The sequence below is a fragment of the Styela clava genome, chromosome 6, assembly GCF_964204865.1.
Source record: "Styela clava chromosome 6, kaStyClav1.hap1.2, whole genome shotgun sequence".
In the NCBI taxonomy this organism is placed as follows: Eukaryota; Metazoa; Chordata; class Ascidiacea; order Stolidobranchia; family Styelidae; genus Styela; species Styela clava.
Genome location: NC_135255.1, coordinates 9,024,069 through 9,047,683, shown reverse-complemented (window position 1 = coordinate 9,047,683; position 23,615 = coordinate 9,024,069). Strand labels below are relative to the sequence as shown.

Here is a 23,615-nt window from a genome sequence, read left to right as displayed (position 1 = left end):
TAATTCAAGTATAAAAAATATACCTTAATTTTTTTTATTCCGTTTATCAAACTTTGATACCCATCAAACATCCTAAAACGCAGCACATCTTCTACAAACATCAACGGCGTGTTTTTTGTATATGAACCAAATTGAATTTTTCGATTCTAGTTTGAATTGGGCTAATTTAGTACGAAAAATATCTGAAAGTGATATACGGCGTTTTGAATTAAGCGCTATTAATGAGAAGATAACAGTTGCAAACAGCATGGACCTAATTTTATTGAGTAAAATATGAAAGTAAACCCCATTTATAATCGAATAGAAAAGCATGGTCATGCGCCCGGTTACCAGTAAAAGTCGCAGTCTGTGTCTGAACTGTGCCTCCTGATGAGATGGAGACGGTGTATCTAGTCTACACTCTACAGCTAGTGCCATTGTCGCCAATTCGTTTTTCAACTGGTCTTCACGATGCCATAACTTTAATATTTGTAAATTTTGTAGTACATGACTATACTAGCGGAAAAATTTATCACATAAAAGACTTTAAACGGAAATAATCATCATCCCATTTCCATGCAAACTACTCGGCATATTAAATTCGTGCTCGAAGATGATGATTCGTTTAGAACAGGGGTGTGCAACATTTTTTGTCGGTGGGCCATATAACCAACTTCAGACATGTAGCTGGACCACACAAAAATAATTGTTTTTTCATGTACACAACGAATTAAAGTAATAAAAACAGCGGGCAAAATGAAGAAAGATTTAACGCAGCTACGAGAGCAAAAAACATTATGTATTTTCACCCGTGCGAAAGCTTTTTTAAACATAAATTGTCAAATTATGATTTTATGCTTGATGGGGAAAGTTCTGAGTGTTGACAAGGGCCACACTAAATGGCTCGGCGGGCCTGGTTGTGGCCCGTGGTCAGCATGTATCACACCCCTGGTTTAAAAAGACTACGTCGAACACATGATTGGTATACAAGTATGATAAAGCCAAAGATAAGGCAATGGCCCATTCGACGTCCATAGCCCAGATTTTACGTCATATGATTCCATTTGATCCAAATATTCGCCTTCTTCAAAATGCCCTCCCGTGAGGTAGATCTGTTCTCCAATTGTCGTCATTCCTCCGTTTGAATGCAAATTCAACATGTCTTGTGCCCGAGACCATTCGTTTGCGTTCGGATTAAACATAAATACCTAAGAAATAAAAATAAATATCCAAAATGAACTTTATCAATACGGCAGTTTAGTCGAAATCAAAAGATGCAGTTCATGACTTCTTTTATACCACGCACCTTCTGTGAATTATCTCCGGTGACAAATATCTGGCTTCCATCCTGAGAGGTCGTGCACAGCACAGAAGACAGATGTCGAGGTACATTTGGTGATCTGAATTGACTCCATTGTGCTATTGCTGGATTATAACATTGTAAAACAAGAGTAGGCGAAGTTTCTCCGCTGCCAACTAGTATAACTTTACCATTACACGGAGCGACAGCAAAATTCCAAACAAATCTGAAACAAATACAATAATACAATATACATAAGATTCGGGAAAAGTCATCCTCTTCAACCATCTTTACTTAGTGCAAAATTGTAATTTAATTGGTCCATTATTTAAACGGAAAATCATTTTTTCATCAACTTGAATCAAAATAACAATTTTTTAAAACAATACATGCACCCATTTTGCGTTCAATAATTTTTATATTAGTAAGCTGCATATGCAATAACTTCCAAACAGATAAGTGCTGTGAAGTTTGGATCTCGACTTTAAGCAACGATAAAAAGTGTATAGGGAAACGATAGTTTTAGAATCAGAATCATTTCTCATTGACATTCTATGCTATCTTCAATCTGAAACATATCGCATAAAAATTACAAATATGAGATTTGAAACTAAAAACGGCATCATACACTGCATTATAAATTGTTTCGATCGCATCACGAAAATGAAAAATCGAAATTTCGATAAATATTTCCTATTATCCATCTTACTATTTACACAATTATTAGTTTCTAACGCTTTTATACACAGGCAATTTGAAATTTAGATGCTCTATTAAACAAGACTGACTAACTTAGGTGCACTATTTTTAATAGCTGTCCAATCTTGTCCATGATGGCGAAAAACTTCCATGTCTATTTTGGTATTGAAAGCTCCACCGACCACATATAATTCTCCGTTTACTTGACAGGAGCTATGGAAAGATCTAGAATAAATCATGTCATTTAGTCTCTCCCATTTGTCACTTTCTACCTCGTATATCCAACCTCTTTTTATGTTGTATCGTTTCATTTCGATGAAATCACAACCACCTGAAAAAAAAATAGAATCGTAGAAGAACAATCACAAGTGTAATCAATATGCAAAAATGTGAAGAGACAGGTAATTGCTAGACATGAAAAATGTTCAGTTGTTACTTATCGATTTTATTACTTATCGATTTTAATCGGTAAGTATGTTGATAGGTATTTGTCTGTCTGTCTGTTAGACGCACACGATATTTCACCAAAGCGAGATCGAATCTGCTCCAGATTTTGCATGTCCATTCATCATGATTATGTCGGACCAGAAGCCTATTGATTTTGAATGAATTATGTCGTATCATTGGCGAGTTATTAATTAATTAGTGACACAAGGTGTTACTATGGAGTAAGAGCGCTGTTTTGGGGATACCCTAACTTTCGATCGATAAGTCTCCGGTCTCTGACCGATATTCTCATTTGGAAATTAACGCGATTTTAAAAATATAGAAAGCCTGCGTTTGTCAGTTATGGATGACTTCTACGAAGGTTAATTACAATGAAATCTTTGAAAGTGGTCTGATTTAGCATATATATGACCTCACAGTGACTTTTCATTTATTTTTGGTATCAAATTTACGACTTTAGAATGCATATTGAAATAAGTCTTATAAAATATCGTTTCAACTACATACGCATGGGTTAACGGATAGTACATATGATTTCCCTTATACTGATAAAAGTTTCTCTCATTACATGCGGTTATGTACCTGTTACAATGACATTATTATGAAATCTGGACACAGAAAATCCACGAAGCTTCCGTTCAGGCCAATTTGCTCGAATTTCCCATGCCCTCGTTCTTGGAACATAACACATTACGTTTGGTTGACTAAAGTCTCCTCTTTCTGCTTCACCTAACGTGAGGCCACCAATTAATAGAAGGACTTCTTGCATATATCCTTGGTTTTCCCCGCCCAGACATCGGTCAGGGAAAAGATTTCTAATTCTCCATCTGTAATAAACATTAAAATGTGATTTAATTTTAGTGCAGTGGTTCCCCACCGCCGGTCCGCGAATTTGCCGGTCCGCGAGAAGTTTCGTTGTTTTTATGCCGTCTCAATCGCTTTACCGGAGACGAGGTTGTGTTGGTTTACTACGCAATTTCTCTTCCGCCGTCATATTGCGACGTCTTTCGCGAGATCTACGTCTCTCGCGACATCTTGGCGCCAAGTAATAACACTTGTTGCTTTTTCGGCTCCGATTCATCGCGAATGCGCTTCATCAAATCTCGCAAGATTCAGCAACCCAAAAATCGGCACGCGTGCTTTTTCTGTTCTGCGTGCTTTTCCTGGTTAATATGACCATCCATATAAAACGTTATGCATATTTCTTTGTTTAAACCAGAAAACAGTCAAGAACAGTATAATATTCCAGAAAGATATGAACTTGTTGCGACACTGCAGGTCACGGGACGCGCAAAAAAGCATGGGCCCAAGAGATTTGAGCATACACAGTAGGTGTATTTTGAGCAGGGACAGTAGGATTTTGATTCTGGCGCCAAGTTACCGACGACTTTGTCATTGTAATGTAAATTCATTTCGTTTGAGACGTCGATCAACTGCAGATAGATTAATATGATAAACCCAATGAAAAGGAAAAAGCTTGTGATTCTACTTTACAGTCCAGATTTAAAAACGTATCTCTGTCACAATTTTGGATATCTCTTGATAACGAATACCCATCGCTAAGTAATCGATCAATCATGTTTTTTATGTGAGATATTTTATGCGTGCCTTTCTTACGCATAATTGGCGCCCAGCACTGCATTTCATTACGCAAATATATGGTATTATTTTATGTTTCACCCATTTCTATTTTTGGCCGGCACATTTGATTTGATAGTTTTTCTTCGCGTGAAATGTTTTTAAGTGTGCTTTTTTGTCTAGAAGCATATTGAGTGCCCGACATTGCATTATATTACGCAAATATATGTTACTATTCTCTGCTCCGGTCATGTCAATTTTTGCCGGTCCGCGAGTACATTCAATTTAATTTTACCGGTCCGCCTGGGTAGAAAAGTTGGAAACCACTGATTTAGTGTATCGACCGATCGAACCGCTTTGATATTTTGTTAGAGCTGTTTGTTTTTTAATGTTCTGTATCAACAAGCAGTGCAATTTCAAGAGTTTGGCATCGATTGTAGTTCAGATAAATTAACGTACTTGAAAATTCTTATCTCAAAGTAATGTATAATGTCTTACTCGAATCTAAAAACTCGCACTACATATTTGTTGTTGTTTTTTGTTAGGTTTGTTCAATGCAGCGGTGTGCAATCTTTTCTCTATAGCCGTCCGCATCATGTCTTTGTGCATCGAGCAAAACCGCCATTGTGATCGAAGTCTTTTTATGAGTTATGCTTTTTAAATAATCTCGCTAATTGCTAGGTATTTTTGCAACTGACGAAAACGACTAAATTTCGCTTTGCAATATCTGTCTTAAAACTTCGACTTCAAAAAGTATGCAAAATTCTACTTTAGCTCGAATAGTGTCAAGGCTTTTGTGGATATGCAATTACTCTATGTTTTGCGATTACTCTTGTGTAAACGAAGTTTTGAGCCAGAGGATTTTTTCAAAAATGTAGCTGTGCGAAAATATCTTAAGTTTTTGTAGGAGCAGACATTCGCGCAATAGCTGAATGCGAACTGCAATTGTAAACAATGCAGTAATTGATCATTATTTGTAGTGAATCGTTATGGCACATGTGACGTAAACAAATGAGTTTACACTTAAACAAGGTCATAGGAACTACAAAATTATACGTCTGCTGGAACATTTTCTCACGTTCTGAGATATATATATATATCTTTTCAAAAAAAAAAGATATCAACTCCCAGTATTTTTCCAGTCCCTTTCCTTCCCAGTCTTAATATCAGGTGCTCAGAGGTATTGAAACGGCGTTAATAACTTATTTCCTTCCGCTAATAACGACTTTTATCTAACGTGCGTGGAAGATTCGTTGGGAAAATGAATACTTGTACGGAACTGTTGTCACATTCGACTGTTCAGCAGTACGAGAAGGATGGACCACGAAAAAAGTGAAACAGCGACACTTTTAGAAAGTAAAGAAACTAAGTTGTATGGAGTCAGATGGCTGGTGGCATGTTTACTATTTTTGAGTGGATTTTTCATCATGTTTGCATGGCATTTCTTCGGAATAATTAATGAAGCATTCTCCCAACACTTCGAGGTCTCTCACCAAACCATAGATTGGCTAACCATATGTGTCGCACTTGGACAGTTCTCCGGAGGGCCAGTTGTTGGTTATCTATTCACTCATAAGCCAACTGCAGTAAAAATGTGGTATATTGTCACAATTAGCGTTCAGGCAATAGCCTTCGCCATTTTTGCTACGGTGATATATGTCGGAAAGTATCGTTTTATTTGCATGATAGCAGAGGTTGCAGTTGGTTTTGTATGCGCTGTGTACTTTACCTTAATCCCAGTGACTGCAACAGTTTGGTTTGGAGAGAGGGAGCAAGCAACCGTCTTAGGTATCGGTTGGTCCGCTATGATGGCCGCAGTGGTCGTAGCTTCAATATTGCCAAGCATACTATTTTCTGGAATGACTGACTTATCAGAAAAAATGCTTAATGTGGCACTATGCCTGTACGCCTTGTCCACACTTGCAATAATTTCTTTATTCATTTTGTGCTTGTTTATACCAAATTCGCCAAAAGTTTCACCATCGCATGCTGAAATACAAAGACTAACGACAGCAAGAGAAGCTGAGCAAAAAAGCTACAAATCAACACTACTACGATTTGCTAAGGAATCAAGGTATATCGCGACGGAACGAATAAGTTTGACGCTCCTTCTGATGTTTTCTATCGTCGATACTGTTTTTGTTGCTCAATATATGCTTGTACCAGCAAACGACTCAGAGTTAGAATTGAGAAACAGCACCTTGTTGTCTGACGATGCCGCTGACTTATCTGTGAATAGAGGTTTTGTCCTGACAGCGTATTCCATCGGCGGGATCATTGGCTCTATAGGAGTGGGGGCCATAGTAGACAGATTGAAATCGTACAATCCAGTTGTCAATATAATATTTTTTCCATTTGTGTTAACGTAGTTTTGGCAATGCTGGCATTCAAATATAATATTAAAGTACTGAAATATATCAGTAACTTCATGTACGGACTATCAACGTTGTCTGCCTATCCTTTCATCCAAGAGATGTTAAAGCAACATGTTTACCCCACGGTACAAGAATCTACCCAGGGGATTTTACTTTCGTTGGTAGGAAGTTTTTTTTGTGTATTACTTCCTATTGTCATTCGTGCAGCAATGACGAATTTTGGAAAAGTTCAATTCTACAACATTGTTCTGATCCTTTTTATCCTTGTTTTATTCTGATCCTTGTACAAATACTGACTCTCAGCATTAAACCGGAGATGAAAAGATTTAAATACGAAAATGAAGCAGTTCATGGCAATGAAAAGTTGCATCAACTGGAGAAATCCCAACAAAACACTGAAAACTGAAAAGTGTTGCTAAACATATTTAATTTAAATTGAGCGTTTTGAATGATGTTATTGTGAATAAGCATTATGTTACTTATCAGTGGTCAGTGGTCTTTTGCGCCATTAATCAATATGAAAAAACATTCCATACTAACGTACTGTACAATCCTGGCGGGATTAACCATGTAATACAAGCATGCACTCAGGGCTCCACAGAAATTTCCATAAACGAATCTTCAATGGTGCCCCATTGTTAAATAGGGTAATTCGAGTTGGTCAGGCAACATAAATCTCAATATTGGCCCGTTTGAAATAAATTTGTGATATTTTTTCATTCATAAGTATCATCTTAAACGTCTCTTTAAAAATGTTTGTAAGTACGAGAACTACCGGTATTTTAGAAAAATCATGAAAATTAATCATATGTTGGCCCTCAATTAGTAGTGAATGAATATTTCCTTGACCAGATGCTTGAATATTTGTCTGAGCGGTTGGATAAATTGCAATTGTTTCGTTATTATTAACTGATCGAAACTCATGGAAACATCCATACTGAAACCTACTTATTCAATTCAGGAAAAACAGAAAACGCTAGTTACATTATTATAATTATTATTTTATATACATAGAGCACCAAAATCTTAAGTGATCAGTGCCCCCGAAAATTTTGATCCGGCCTTGAATACTTTTACCCATAGACAAAACAAATTCAATAGCACATTTATTCAAAATCAACTGCGTGTGGTTACCTAATCTGATGGTTATTGTTGTTGCTCATAGTCCATGTATTGGCTAGGTTTCATAGCTCAGTCAGTGGTCGGCAACCTTTTTCAGGTGACGTACCGGTAAAGCCTGACCAAAATTTTGGCGGACGCTCGTAAACGTTCTGACCTTAGTCTGGGTATTGATTGATGTTTGTTTTGCCAAAACTAATTTTTTTATCCGATGTGCTAACTTTATGATTATTCATATTCTGAAGTATATAATTAGCTGACTAGGTATGACCGGTTAGCTACGAGCCAGTAGTGGAGTGGTCACTAGTTACGTTCTTAGCGAGAATCATTTTGTTGGAGAGATCTTATTCGGGCTGATGAGAGACATTTTTATAGACGTACCGGTATATAGACATTCGGGCGTAGTGGAAACAATTGACCCAGCATTATTGCGACATACTGACATGGCAATTGTTTGTGAAATCAGACATGCTGCTCAAAAGCGTTTTGTATGTCTGGTTTGCTGTTGGATGCTGTTTTTAGTCGTATGGTTTGTGGTTAGATTGTAGTGGTTTTATTACGGCCTTGTCCGTTTTTGTTTCACCTCTCTGCGGACCGGCAGTAACCATTCTGCGGACCGGCGATGGGCTGCGGCTCAGTGGTTGCCAACCACTGGGTTAGACGACAACGTCTCTACTGCCTTGTATCAACGCATGCTTGCATATTTTAACCCCTTTGAATAGCAACCTTAGGCGTGGATTCTCATTTTGGGAGATACGTGGAGTGATGCTCAATTAATACGAATATATATATGGAGTTTGCCAGATTCACAAAAAGTGGAGGAGAAAATGCAGAAAATGAATTAATTAGGGTCAATGGAAACTCACATGGTTGCTATGATTTCATAAACCACACACACCATACTCAGGAATGAAATAAACACTATGATTCGGTCCTAAAGAATATAGCCCCACTTAAAATTCAATTAAATATCTTACCTGCCTCGTGTAGTACCATGCGACGAAATTTCTGTGGACGAAGAATCTTTGTTTATGACATCATCAAGAACTTTTCGTACTTTTTTGATGATTAAATCTTTCGTAGATTTATTCGATACAACCAGTGGGTAGTACAATAATGTTCGTAAAATAAATTTAGTGGATAAACGTGACCAATTTATATTTTGAAGAAGTTTTTCCATCTCTTTCATCCTATCAGCTTTGTCGAAATTTGTCCATTTTAAAATTGACATTATTCTCTGTACATACAGATAAATTATAAATAGATGCAAAATAAATAATTAAACAAAAATAATTAATTAAACAGTGTACATCAACTAATTAAACATAATTAATAAAAGTAATTAATATTATTCTCTGTTCCGGTACATACAGATGAACTATAAATAAATGCAAAATAATTAATTAAACAGTGTACATCAACTTTACAGCACAAGTCAAACTAAAATTAGCAGTACTTTTGATGAGCAGCGTTATAAATTATCATTGAAATTGAACCCAATTACGTCCTTTAGAATATTTTAAAAATTGTCGATAAACTATTGAATTGTATGAAATCTATCAAATGATTTAGTTGAAAATATTAACATACCTCTCCACAAAAATGCGCTAATTTATCTTGCAATATTTCCTCAACATCATGTGGCGTCATATGTTTGATTACATCACTGACATCAAATACAGATTCCAATCTTTCGTAAGTAAAATGTTTGGCAGCTTCCGCTAATTCTGGTATTGCGCGACATTTTCCAAAATTGTACATTTCGAGGGAATTTGTTTCATCGATTTGATGACGAAGGTAACTGACACAGATGTCTATCACCTAAAACATCAAATTGAGTATTTTTATGTAAAGTATTTCTCGACTCTTGCTTCGTGAAAATGACTTCTATCGGATTGCTATTTTCCAAACTGTATTGAACCTGAAGAGCTTTACTAATGATAGCAAATACTGAAATAGTTGAAATAAGCATAATTGACATTCATGAAATGTTTTGGGTTAGGAAGCATATATGAAGGTCATTGAAATGGGACATATGTGTGACAGTGAGACATCTGCAGCAAGTGTGGCAACAAGTAGGACTAGAGCGCCCACATATATACGGCCCAGAGACAAATTTATTGCAAATTATTAAATGTGAATCACACGAAATACCATTTTCCAAAATTGAAAACACAACCAAAGAGACCATTAGGGTGAAGCATAATGTTATATAACTAAGTTCCTCATTCTCAGGCATAGTCAGTTCTATACCAGCTTACGTAATTTATAGAAAACGTCTTTCATTGGGGGTAAATTTGACAATTTTTATTTATAAATGTACAAAAAGGTTAAGAACTAATGATCTAAAGTTTGCACTATGACAAAATACTTAAATGACAGCCATCCCTATTTCTTATCGTCATGCTGAATAATACGGGGTTAATTATCGCAAGACCACCATCATAGTTATCTACTCTAGATTACTTCGCTAACCTTTTGAAATTGGAATCTCGTCGCTGTTTCAAGTAATGTCTCAACCGAAGTCTGGTTTATTTCAATTCTGCCCGTATACAGGAAGTCCAATATAGCAGATAATGAATCTGAATTCACTTCTCCTAATGTGGTTACATTCGCGCCATTTTCCAAAAAATTCCCTCGCACCATCGCGCGAAAATATTCACTGTGGTAGCATAGAACTGATCGATGACATGGATAATTTTTGTTGTCAGCAATCAGAGTAAAATCACAATATTCTGGAAATTCTCTCCGGAATTCGTTCAGTCCTTGCAAAGTCTCGATTGCATGGTTTGGTAATTCTGAATACACTAAAGTATCCATTTAGTTTATTTTATCTATGAATTTTGTGAAATGTAAATTAAAATAACTTTTGAAACTTTTAAAATACTCGAGTCCCTAAGGGCATCACTACAAAATATTACCCGATTTCTTCGTATTCTTTAATGCCTATGAAAAAACTGCACAAAAACAGGCTTCTCGGCTGTGTACAATGTAATACCAATAAAACCGTCGGTTTTGACTTTTCATTGGATCAAAAACTGTTCAGTAGAAGGCAATATAATAGATAAGTCAAAAAGCTTGAAAGCTTACGTGGTAAAGTGAAACAGATCCTATAATGACAGTCAAACCTGGAAAACCTAAATTCTGAATAAGGTGTTTATTAACGATCCGAATAAAATTTCTATCATTGGTAAGTTTAGAGCATGGAATTCGGTTGAGTTTCTGACTATACCTAAATTCCTAATTGACATTGACTAAGCTGATACTCATTGTTCAGTCATTGAAAACTTTATTTACCTACAATAGTTAACAAAGTCTAAACTTTCCTTCAGTCCTACAAGGCTCAGACTTATTCCTTTGCGGCTTTCTTTGTAATTTCTAACCTCTGTACCATCCAAGATTTGAATGCTTTACAAATCCCTCGGGAGTCTTCTTCGTACAGCACATGCCTATTGCGTAATGCACAAAAACGACGTGACGAAAGACATGTGCGATATGCAGGGCATTTAAAGGGTGTTAACGATCGTTCTCTTGGCAGTCGCTTTTATTTTATCAGCTTTCATATCTTATATAAGTTTTACGACATAGCCTTCAGCTCTTATTCAACATCACATATTCAAACATGCTGGTTGGTTGTATTACTCGTACATATCGTGAGTAATGTTATAATAAATGCTGTTTTTAATTCTCAGATAGTATTTAGATGCGTCATATAAAAATGTAATCATTTTTCAATACGACTCTCAAAGAATTAACCACGCATTTTTTCTGTTGATGCGACAAATTACGATTGCGTAATGGACGAAGGGACGATGTAGCTGGAAAAATTGAATCGATGTTTCAAATACATATTACAGGTTTGCCTGTCCGACTACATCCGTCCCATTCCTGAAGTTCACCGGCTAATTAAATAGCTTCCACAGATACTAATTTTATGGCAAAAAAACAAACCGTACTCTTTTTTTTTAATAACTTGCGTTTGTTGTGAGATTTTTTAACAATATATTAATTACATCTCCACAATTGGATTTTACTCTGGTCTGATTAGAAAAATTGGCACTCCCGTTGTATGTGAACTATGATGGCGGACACCGGTACGTGGTATGTGTACCAGGTTAGGGTCAGGCCATAATTTTATTCCAAGTTTCCTTATTTTATTTCTATTAAGTTCGGGGACTAGCCAAGTGACTCCCGTAGTATTTGTACCTGAGACTATGGCCTAAACCTAACCTGGTACACATACTACGGGAGTACCGTAAAATTACCTAAATTTCTTTCTGTAGGCACCGCTGCAAATACCGTTGTGAAATCTATCGTTTAGATTTGACCAATTTGTGGGGGTGATAACGTGATATACCTATGTAACCTGAATATGCACTGACAATCAATTCATATACAGCCAATGGTTATGTATTATGATATGGCAGACGACTTTAAAAGTGGATAGCAAATTGATATAGTCAAGCATCATCCAGCGGCCTCTACATGTTCTGCGCGGCTAACGATAAGTACAGCTACAGCCATTTGTGGTTAATGAATACGTACAGTAATAGTCAACCGCTGATGTCATAATAGCCCGCAACAGCTGATTACTGATATTATTATGTGTTAGTAACAAAAAGCAGTACTATTTTTATTGAAAACTATTATTACACAGGTTACATTTGCTCAAATATACTGACGCGAATATCGGTATATTTATTTGCGGAGGTTAGCCGTTTTTCACGACAACAACCCTTGTCTTGTTCATATTTATTCTTTCGAATATTTCTATGTGCATGGACATAAACTGCAACTTGTTCTCTATTCTAATTGGATAACTGCCGGGAATACTACCTCTAGAATAAAACTTTATACTATAAAGTAAAACTTTATTTTCAAATCTGTATAACAAAAGAATAATATTACTGACATAAATTCATCTATATATCTAGCAGCAAATATTACCAAAATATTTCATTGGGAGATGGCGTGATTGTGAGTAAACAATGTGAAAATGCCATTGAATATATGATAGACAAATTTCTTCCGTTCATAGTTGAAGCTTAATTGTTCAATAATCTCTATTTCAAATATTCGTGGACGACTGGTTGTTCAGTATTTTTTGTTTCCTAAAAAATGAATCAAAATCTATTTATTGGTCTGTTTCATAAATAACATAATTCGGGTATTCGGGCATTTGTCTCAAATGATAGACTGTGGAGTACTGGGGTGGATGGACCAGTCGTGGATAAAAAAATCGTGTCTATGGAATTCCTTACATTTTCCATGGGTACAGCGTATCAATTAGATTGCCAAGGGTCGCTTTTACATCTCTCTTGATCTAAACAATGTTATATAACGTGATTAGCGGGTGCGATTAGACATGAGCTGAGTTCAGGTAATGTTAGTGAGAAGATTCAGGCACTGAGATTCGAGTTTAAGCAGAGTTAGTGGGTGAGATAGGACATGAGCAGCTGAATTCAGGTAGGGCTAGTGTTTGGGTTTACATATCCGGTTTTGAGTTTGGGTAGGGTTAGCGTGTATGATTGAACACTCGGAGTTGAGTTCAGGAAAAGTTAGGGGATGATATTGGACATATGAGTTCATGTCGGGTTAGCGGATGGGATAGTTAATGCAGAAATTCGGCACGAGGAATTCCATGAGCGATAGAGCATTGACAAACAGTACTACCAAAAAACAACAACAATACAAACAAACAAGGTTCAAAAACAAACAAAGGAAACTACACAAATAAATGAACTCCAACCCAACCACATCAGTTAGACCGGCAGTGCTGAGATGATACGGATTAAATTGCCCCGAATCAGTTATAGAAAACTCAATTTTAGAATAAATCAAATTCTTATAATCTTTATATTTACAGTTATATCTTGTATTGTTTGAAAAAGTTAGAACATGATCTAACGAAAGCTCACAAATATACTTACTATTTCGTTGAAAGAGATCATATTATTTTTACTTGATAGCGGATGGGGGATCTGGACACGAGAAGATCGGTAGAGTGGAGTGTTTCCAAGTTGGGCTGAAGGCGCGATTTCAGTTCAGGTACACTTAGCTGGTTGGGTTATACAAGGGGAGTTCTGATAACGGTAGCGGCCGAGGTTAGAGATATCGATAAATATAAGTTGAGTTGCTGAGAATACTGTTCGCGTACATGCCAGTATTTTACCATATTATATTTCTATTTTCTCGAAATACTGTTTCCTTATACCTAAAACATTTAAAAAACAATTTCTACTGTCATTATCACCCCCGTTTCATTTCAAATTATTACACAAGAAAGAGAACATTTACATAAACTAAACATGATTACCATACCAGACGCTATAACAGACATCATAAGCATTTGCAGTAACAGTAGTAGCCTACAATGCTGGGCATTTTCCTTCCGCTGGTGTTTTCATTTTTTCATCAACGAATAACGATCGTTTGCAAAGTTAGCTAGCGATTAACCAGAGCGCGACAGTACTTACCGGTTGTATTGTTCTCGTTTACAATTGGTTTCATAGCAGAAGTATACACAGCCTAGATTCTAAAAAACCTATAACATGGGAAAGGGAGAAGATAAACCTGATGAATTCGATAAAGACATTGTCGAAGTGAGTGTTTTTTTTTCAAAACGGTTGTTTTATTATGTGTGTAAAGGCAGTCGATACTATTGCAACATTTCGAAATGAAGAATATTGTTACAGTTCTATTTATCGTGTAACAAGTAATCTGGAGGTTTATTTGTGTAACTGGACGAACTATTGGTGAAATATGTAGAACAAAAGGATGTCTTAGGATCCGCGAACAAGGCTTTTCATATTCCTACAAAAAAGTAAAATTTAAACAGTATCGATGAACTTTGAGCTGAGTTTATGGCTCGATTATTAAAGTTGCCTTCACTATCAGGTGAATACAACACATATTCAAAGTCTCATTGTAGAATGAAATTAGTTGAAAAGTCATATGTAATACTAATTTTGTTGTAGGAGCATCGTCTGTGTGTTCAGTATTGTAATTAAAACGGTATACTTACAATTGCGAGACCTCCAATAGTCATAGGAAATTTGTATAAAAACATATTTTACTCGAGTTGGTGAAAGAAACCGAAACTGCGAAACATAAATTTCAAGTTTTTTTACTGGTGATGTATAATGCCAGAAAAGTTTTTTAGCCCGTGGTATAGTAAGTAATAATATAAAACCGCAAAAAATTTGGGGGGAACCTTGAATTAGAAACGTTTTCTACCAAAAATTGCGATAATTACAAATTCATTTTATAATGGTACTGTATTTTGAAAATATTTATGAAAATACTGACTAACTTATCTCTGATCTGTGGCAAACTATTACCCATGGTTCATTGACGCGATTCATTATTTAGAATTGGTTTGCAAATACACCAATAAAGTGCATGTGATGTAAAACGCCTGCGTATGAATAGCTATTACCAAACTGTATGAAGCCGACTTCCCAAAAAGTACTGTTAAAAGTCGAAACAGATATTTTATGAATGCTAGAAATATACATTGTATTATTTGGTTAATGGTAGTTCGATATTCAACTTTATATCACGCAACGCTTGCCACAGTATGTGCTGCAGAAATTTTCAGCCAATAATAGCCGAGGGTGTAAGAAGGGTTTAATAGTTTGTCAACATTGTTTGAACCAAATATTTAACTTTACATCACCGACTCATAGGCAAACAGTTATTACTTTGAAATATTCAAATATGAACAAGTATGTTCAGCTGTTCTTTGCGATATTTATGTGCTTATCACGCTATAACAAATATTGCATACGTGTATTGATTTATGCAAGAAAATTTACAGTCAAGTCTACAAAGGCCTAGCCAAAACGCTTTGCAGTGCGTTAGCAACGGAAATTGTACTTTGAATCACCTCGATTTTCACAAATAATTGGCATTATTACTTTCCGTATAAAAACTTTCCGCGAGGTTTGACCAATTAAGCTGAACATATTCTAATAATTTAACAATTCAGTTTATGAGGGACCCGTGTATCAATGGACAAGTACTTGCCATATTAGATAAAATGCTTGCTGGAAACCATAAATTTATTCGTTGCATTTTTCACAAGAGCGAGTGTTTCATGGGGTAACTATTACACCGCAGATGTCTGGTCATGAAATTCAATATTGTTTTTCTACATTTTTGTATCAATGTGTCAGTAGCAACATTCTCAATTTAAGTTACCTGCATAATAAGTACGTCCATCTATTCTAGAAAAGGGTTCCCAACCGTTTTACGTCGAGTTCTTCGGTGAAACGTAGACATAGTCGATAAGACTTGGTTGATTGTGAGGGAAACATAGTAGCCTATACTTTGGGAAATGAAGAATGCTCCCAAATATGGACAAATGCATATAAGTTCTGAATCTAATTTTGTGCACGGTATATACATTTCAACAGTGGTGATTTTAGCATTATAGTGCAATGTTAAAATATTACAGATTTCTCTCTTCATTGATAATTCGGAAGTACAAGAAAAGTCTTCTTTAGTTCCTTTTATTTTGCTTCAATCTGTTTTCGTGTTGTTTATGACTGCGTAAAAACGCTTGAAAATTGGGACATTAGAATACAGAAGTTTTATCAGCTTTTGTTACTTACATTATTCAAAAGGGCGCCGAGAGCTCCCGCAAAGCCGAGAAAGGAATGAATCGATTATGCCTTATACTTACGTACTTGGTAAAAATGGGCAAATGTGGAAGCGTGGAACTTTTAGAACTTTGATTGAGATTAACAAGAAAATTCTGCGACCTTCCATCTCAATGTAAAGCGGTTTTTCCTATTTGTGGTTTCGCAAATTTCGTTTCAGAATGGCCGATTTATTAGTGGAACCATATCCATAAGCCGGAAACTTGTCACGTTCTTAGTTATTTTCCAACAAATAGTTAACAATAGTAAACTTATTTCTAATAAACTTTGAACAAGTAATGTAATATGCTGTATTTGGTGTATGGACAAGAAATTGGTAATGAAATACAACACAATTCACATTTTTTGCTTTTTGTTTCAAAAATTGTTTATTTGCTATAAAGTCAGCCATGACACCGCCGGTTAATTTTGTTTTTATGCACTTTTATTCAATAACATGTACCTTTGCCAGTAACCCTGGCCTCCCCCGCGTAGGGGGGCAAAAACGGTATTTATAAATAAATACAAATAAGAATTTAACCTTAACAAAAATTAAATTGAACATGTAAAGAATAACAAGTCAATATAAAAAATGAGTACGGCTTATCTAACTGAGCCAGCCCCCCTCAAAGAATATAGGAAAGAAAATCGTAAGCAAAAATAACAAATATAAAGTAGTGGCGAGGGGCTGGCAAACTCGGCGATGGGTTCTAAACATGGAAAAATCTAACTGAATTATAATTACCGCTCGCCTTTTCCTATCAACCGGGGTGAAATTCTGAATCAATAATATGGAAAAGTTTGAAAAATTACCAGATAAAAAAAGAAGGAAAACCGTGGAAAAGTGCGCAATAACTGCAAATTAAAATTGGGATAACTAAGGCAAGCGGTATACACTAATATATATATATGGCATCTAAGTTGGACAAAGCCCATCGCCGAGCGTACTTGAAATAATCATAATTTAACGACGACAGACAATCAGCTCAATAAAGGAATTTGTATTTTACGCAAATAAGCTGCTGGTACGCTGAAAGAAAGATAACAAAACAACCAAATTTCTTGCGTACCGACAAAAACCTGCGCAGACCGTCACCAGTCCGCTGACCAGCGGTTGGGAACCACTGATTTATAGCACTAAAATTCGAATTCGCGCATTTTTGGTGGATGTTTTATAATATATATCGCCCCCTTCTGTTCGAAAAAGTCTCATTGAAACTTGCGTGTATAGAGAGTGTACACTTATGAACGTAAACTATATTTAACTGAAAATATAGTGATTAATTAAAGTAATAATAGAGTAATATACTAAACCGGCTCTCGTCAAGTAGAGGCATTATATTGGTTTATAACAGCAAAACCAGTCTTTACAGACGTCTATCTATGAGCAACCACTTTAACGGTGTAATATTTTTGTTCATAATGCAGGAGACGACTCCAGGATGCTATTTGAAATCCCGCCATTCGATGGCAATTATGCTATTTTTTGCAACATTCAATGTTTATTCGTTGAGAACCAACCTCAGCGTTGCAATTGTTGCCATGGTGAACTCGACCAGTTCCTCCACGGAAGATTCAGAAAACGGAAGTGACGTATGTCCTGACAAGGGTGTGTCGGAAATAGATGAAAATACGAACGTAAGACATTTTGAAAGGTTTTCGACATTTTCTCTTCAAAAGGAGCTAAGAATGAGATTTTATATAATATGTAGAGATACTTCAGGCGTTTATTTTTTTATGGATAGATGTACTAATAGTATACATCTTCATTTTAATTTTCCCAATATATTATTTTGTTAAATTACGAAAATCTGGTTGATAGGAGTCCCACATCATTGGTAGCTGGTTTGAATTTTCTTAACAATATTTTGACATCGTTGTATAGGTGGAATTTTGTAGAGTTAGTGGCCGATTTGTCTTCTAATCATTTGCATTGTTCAGCAATTTCCCCCTGTTTGTCTTTTCGTATCATTCTCTGGGCAATTGCATTTTGTTCTTTGTATGCCATCCTGTCTCCTAGTTTGGAGAGGCCGCTTGCTTTGTTCGTTCCACTTTTTTCTATACTGCTATGGTCCAACCGACGGGTTGGAACATTTCCGAATCGACATAATTTCGCGCTCCTAGCCAGGTGGTAAGTTAATCCTGCCCGTCAGTATAGTTGGACCCAACACTCTAACTAGGCTACTGGGACTATATCCTTTTCTGTTGATAACATTTGGTGAAAATGTCTTACTTTGAATGTTTCTTGTCCAGAATACATTTACTTGAATATGTGACGTTAGCATGGTTAGGCCAACGCTCTTTCCTACGAGCGTTCTCAATAGTTACTGACTTGTGTTGTAGAATCCTGTGCCAGACTCCCCCAAATAATCATGATTTGTGTTGCCTGATAAGTATCATGAAAATAAAATAAAAAACCGTTAAACCATGATAATTTCTTTTAACAGAATGGTATATTTGTTTGGGACAGTGTTCAACAAGGACTTATTCTTGGTTGCTATTTTTATGGATATATTTTTACGTGTGTGCCCGGTGGCTATCTGGCTAAAAGATATGGAGTTAAACCAGTGTTGGGCATCACCATGCTGATATCATCAATAATTACACTATTATGTCCAGTTATGGCAAATGCAAGCTTTCCTCTTTTTGTTACATTTCGAATCATACTAGGATTTCTACAGGTGAGCACTGAATGAAATGTAGTTGGGTTCGATTTTATTAGTGAAGTTATAAAAATAGTTTTACGGCTGCATGGTAAAACGGGGCGTATGGAGATTAAAAAGAAAGTGGCACCTGCGACTGATAAAATGGGTAATGATAAGAAGTATATTAGGAAAAAGTACATCATGACGTAATTTAACTTTCTATAATCACAGGGTGTGAGCTTTCCTGCTGTCCAATCAGCTTGGGGAATATGGGCACCTCCGCTTGAAAGAAGCACTTTGATAGCTATTTCTTTCTCGGGTTCCAGTTTTGGAACATTCGTAACTCTTCCTATAGCAGGAGTGATAGCAGATAATGTAGGATGGGAAGCTGTATTTTATTTAACAGGTGTGTTGTTTTATTTAAACTGATTTCATTTATTGAAGACATGTAAACCAAGTGAGTGTTCAAATTGATTTCAACTCACAACCAATAATTAGTGATGGGGAAGTTGAAAATTGTTCGAAAATTGGCGTTAGGTTTCCTTGATCCGGAATCAACTTCTTGTATGCGTTAAATAAAGTGTTTGTGGGTAAGAAGCTGAAGTATGCAAATTTTTCAAACTCAGAGTTGTCAACCGGAGGTGGAGCTGATTTCTCTAAATAGAGCCCTAATGAAATTTTCGAATGGATATATATGAGTGTCATATGAAATTTTTCCATAATCTACTGTTTGGAAAATATACCTTGCTATGAGTCAGGCGTTCTATGCCAATATGCTCCACAATATACAGTACATGTTGCAATTGGCATATTGCGTTATTATAATGTCCAGGTGCTGGCGCCATGTTATGGTCTCTTGTGTGGCTCGCATTTTTCTACAGTACTCCAGAAACTCATCCCAGAACCTCTGAGCAGGAGAAAAAATACATCGTTGAAAGTATCGGGATTCAGAAAAAGAAGAATCCGGTATGTTAATACATTTGAAGCTTAATTTTGTTGTTATCATACACTTTAATACAATCCAATATTCTTGTACCACATAATGTTCATATACTTGAATAATAATTCATCTGTTTAGAAAATAAATTATACTACATTAATGAATCTTTGTTGTACAGGATGTGAAACTTCAAACACCTTGGGTTGCCATGTTGACTTCTTTGCCAGTGTGGGGAATTGTCGTTGGACATTTTGCTAGTAACTGGGGAAACTACACTTTAATGACTATGCTACCAACTTATATGGCTAATATTCTTAGATTTAATCTTTCTGCGGTAAGTATATACAATGCAAGAGCCAATTAAATACCATTCAGTCATGATATAAAATACCTTATATAAATGTAGGATAGGATGGGATTTATATATTTATCCCGGGGGAGACGAAAGCCCATAAGACGGCTCAATCATATGGTGACTCCCGGCCTCTCGTCCGGCTACCAGACTATGTCGAGTATGGAATTAGTTACCAGTTCTTTGTTTTCGGATGCATGAACTTGATGGTGGAGGAATCCGTAACTGACTAGGGGTTACGTCAACTACCCTACAGCGGCAAGGAGTCTAGCAATCCTCTCGCACATAACTATCCCCACATGGGATTCGAACCTGTAAACTCACGCAGGGTAACCAGGGGTGCGATGGCGAGCGTAATCCTAACGCTTAGCGCGATGCGCCAAACCGCAGAGAATAAGATAAGAATGAATTGAATTTTTCTAGAGCGGAGGTCTTTCTGCCCTTCCATACATACTGCAATTCATCTTTACAATCGGAGGAGGCTATGTCACCGATGTCATCAGAAGTCGTCGATTAATGAGTACAGTAGCGGTTCGCAAGCTTAACACGACGTTGGGTCTGGCTGTTCCAGCATTATTTGTCGTGCTAGCTGGATATATTGGATGCGACGTGGCAGCAGCTGTAGCGTTTTTCTCGATATCTGTGGCTTTTAATGCACTAACAGGTACCCTTTCATAAAAGCAGCAATTATTTAAGTTTTTCAAAGGATTTTTTTATAATTAGTGTCAACCAGCATTTTCCGTGATATTCTGGTTCTGAAATGCCTCCATTAAACATACGTATACATCAGTGTTTGGCAAATGCATGGAAAATTTTAACTATCATGGTTAATCGTTCCTAATCTTGAATATATATATGGCAGTGTCTTTTTTAGCCTTTATTGGTGTTTTTGCTAGTATCTGGATGTAAAGCGAATACTGTCGAAATAGCTCCGAAATATGGCGGAATAGTTTATGGAATATCAAATACAATTGCAAACATTCCGGGATTTTTGGCACCTCAAGTAGTTGGCATTATGTTGAAAGAAGACGTAAGTGTAAATTTTAGAAACATTTATACTTGTTTATTCTGAAGCTATTTTAGCTGGAACTGAATCTACAAAATTATGTAATATATATTTATATGCGTTTATTCTTGTGTTGTGGCACCTCATATATATTTGGCTGATACTCGTCGTAGAGACAGATCTGCCAAAGAGAAAAAATAGGTACACATATAGGTAGTGTATGTACCCGGTTAGTGTTAGGCCATAATGTCATTCCGATTTTCCATTATTTTGTTTGTGTTACGAATTCGGGGACTGTCTGTGTTACCCCGTAGGTTTCAGTTCCGTTGTAGAACTTGGTGCAAAGTAGGCGAAAAAAAAAATTAGTTGCCCCCCTTTCGGTACAAACACTTCTGGAACGCCGAAATATCAAACATCTGCACTGTCGCAGCAACGGCTACGGCAAGAATAACATAAACGTATCCAAATAGGCCATCTGCATAAATTCCATGCTGATATTAATTATGAGCTCCACTTCCTTCCTTAACATATACGAACCCTATTAAAACTACTTCTAGCTGCAATCAGTCACATACTTAAGATCGATGGATTAGTGAATATACCTATATGGATATTTCGTTAAAAAATATATTTTGAGCTGACTCATGTACCAGACAAGCAACAGAAAAAATAAATACAGGAACGAAAGATTTACGTAAGGTTAGAGTTGGGATGGATACATAGACCGACTCGATATTTGAGGGACCTACTTCGCAGACGAAAAACCATTTTTTTCTGTTTAGGAAACTTGCTTGTTCTGTTTTTATACTCCTTCACTATATTATATAGGGTGCAATAGCAAAGGAGCAAAAATATCAAAATTTTTCAATGTGATATACGTTTGGTTCAGTTGTATTTTTCTCTATTGCAGGATTCTCTTTCCCAGTGGCAAAAGGTATTTTGGGTTTCAGCAGCAGTCTACCTCTTTGGTGCAATAGTATATCTTATTGTGGGATCTGGTGTAGAACAACCATGGGCAGCAGGAAAGATATTAAAAAATAAATCTGTAAAGTTGGAAGGCATCGACAATAAAGGTTATTTTTTATCATGCACATGTTTCATACCGCCCCCTAATTTCTTTCGCAAACCCCGACCTCGCCACTTTTCCTTGGTATTTTTATTATCGCCCGCTTTGCATATTATCTCTTGAAATATCTTTATGATATTCAAATCCGTACTTATCTTTACAGCAACGTCGGAAGACAACGAGAACAAGGGAACGTCATTTTAACTTCATCCACACATAAACGAAATTTACATGCTTCGTTGCTTAAATTTGTCATTATGAGGAATTAGTATTTTAATTTTTCATTATTATTATTTTTATTCAGAATATATATCAACATCATGAAAATACTGCGTTTGTTTAGTCTCTTGTACGGCGAGCGATTCCTAGCTAAGTATAGTTATGTATAATTGTGTCCCTTTTCGTGAATTGAAATTTTTTCGTTAATTTGAAATTCATATTGGTTAGTGAACTTAACCCGACGGGAAATGTGGTTACATGTGTGAATTCTCGTTAAAACCACAAGAATGCAATTCAATCTTGACACATACGTCGCCGACCGAATCGTTAATCGTTTGTTAAATAGGAATGATCTAAATTCTTCATGATAGTACTGCAGTATCGAAACTCACGTAACTCTTTCAAGCATAAAATGCTCACTCAATCTGAAATATTTGCAGGCTCGTTGAGTTTCGATTTTCTTTATATGCTCTCTACACTTTGTTACCGGGTTCGGCGCGTTTCATCCACGTCGTGTATTGTCTGGTGGTATTAAAGTAGATTACAACTTTACTCGTAGACGCGTTCATTTTATTGGATGCGTATGACCTTATAAAGAAAATTTTTATACAACAAGACATATTATATTCTACCATGTCATGTCCAGTTATTAAAATAAGTAAAATTTGAAAAGGTCTCAATTCTTATACATTCTTCTAATCTAAGCTATTCAATGTTACTTTCTCAAATTGTATGGATCCACTATTGTTTTGTACCACCACCAAAACCTCAGTGCATCTCAGAACTTCTATCACAAAATAAAATTTATTCCGGTTTCCGGACATCTTAAATTTTAGTTTAGTGAACAAAAATAAATAAATAAAAAAATTTTATTTTTATAAAATGAAGTTTACATCGTTTGAAAGTAATAATAACATTTATTTCTATACTCACTCTTGAACAAACGGCAAAATTTCATCTATGATCTTTGGATTGAGTTTTGTTATTTCATGATCACTGATTTAAATACATTGCTTTCAATCTATGTTATACGTTTCATACGGAAAAGTTTGTATGGTATTTGATACGCTCATTGTCGCCAAACGTTCTAATGGACAACATACTCATTAGCACTTCAATGAATTCGGGCAATGGTGTTAATGTGTATATCAGAAGCAACCCTTATATGCGGATATCCTACATTTTCCAACAAGCAATTGTAGCGTGTCTGTAAGTCGAATCAAACATGACACTATTATGATCTAGTCA

The 23,615-nt window shown here is 36.1% G+C and overlaps 2 protein-coding genes across 2 annotated transcripts; one reads left to right on the top strand and one right to left on the bottom strand.

The window, feature by feature from the left end:
* Positions 1-444: 444 nt before the first annotated feature.
* Positions 445-10,350, bottom strand: LOC120331715 (kelch-like protein 30). The gene is made up of 8 exons (XM_078113812.1): positions 9,973-10,350; positions 9,089-9,318; positions 8,823-8,859; positions 8,475-8,743; positions 3,008-3,252; positions 2,072-2,309; positions 1,286-1,505; positions 445-1,187 (listed from the first exon to the last, which is right to left on the bottom strand). The coding sequence occupies exons 1-8, from the start codon at positions 10,315-10,317 to the stop codon at positions 942-944; spliced, it is 1,830 nt and encodes a 609-aa protein (XP_077969938.1). The 5' UTR covers positions 10,318-10,350; the 3' UTR covers positions 445-941.
* A 3,572-nt stretch (positions 10,351-13,922) lies between these two features.
* LOC120331724 (sialin-like) lies at positions 13,923-23,179 on the top strand. Its single transcript, XM_039398861.2, has 10 exons — positions 13,923-14,099; positions 17,568-17,777; positions 18,587-18,820; positions 19,016-19,190; positions 19,617-19,750; positions 19,903-20,058; positions 20,500-20,740; positions 20,973-21,106; positions 21,993-22,155; positions 22,312-23,179. Exons 1-10 carry the CDS (start codon positions 14,049-14,051, stop codon positions 22,350-22,352), a joined length of 1,539 nt encoding a protein of 512 aa, XP_039254795.2. The 5' UTR covers positions 13,923-14,048; the 3' UTR covers positions 22,353-23,179.
* The last annotated feature ends 436 nt before the right edge of the window (positions 23,180-23,615 follow it).

Bases quoted from the DNA above. Each gene is read 5' to 3' on its own strand.
- LOC120331715 (XM_078113812.1), bottom strand. From the start codon at position 10,317: ATGGATACTTTAGTGTATTCAGAATTACCAAACCATGCAATCGAGACT. The intron at 8,860-9,088 runs GGTATGTTAATA...TCTGTATGTACC, and splicing joins TTAGCGCATTTTTGTGGAGA to GGAACAGAGAATAATATTAA. The intron at 1,506-2,071 runs GTTAGTCAGTCT...TATTTGTTTCAG, and splicing joins ATTAAAAATAGTGCACCTAA to ATTTGTTTGGAATTTTGCTG.
- LOC120331724 (XM_039398861.2), top strand. From the start codon at position 14,049: ATGGGAAAGGGAGAAGATAAACCTGATGAATTCGATAAAGACATTGTC. The intron at 19,751-19,902 runs GTATGTTAATAC...TTTGTTGTACAG, and splicing joins TTCAGAAAAAGAAGAATCCG to GATGTGAAACTTCAAACACC. The intron at 22,156-22,311 runs GTTATTTTTTAT...TTATCTTTACAG, and splicing joins GGAAGGCATCGACAATAAAG to CAACGTCGGAAGACAACGAG.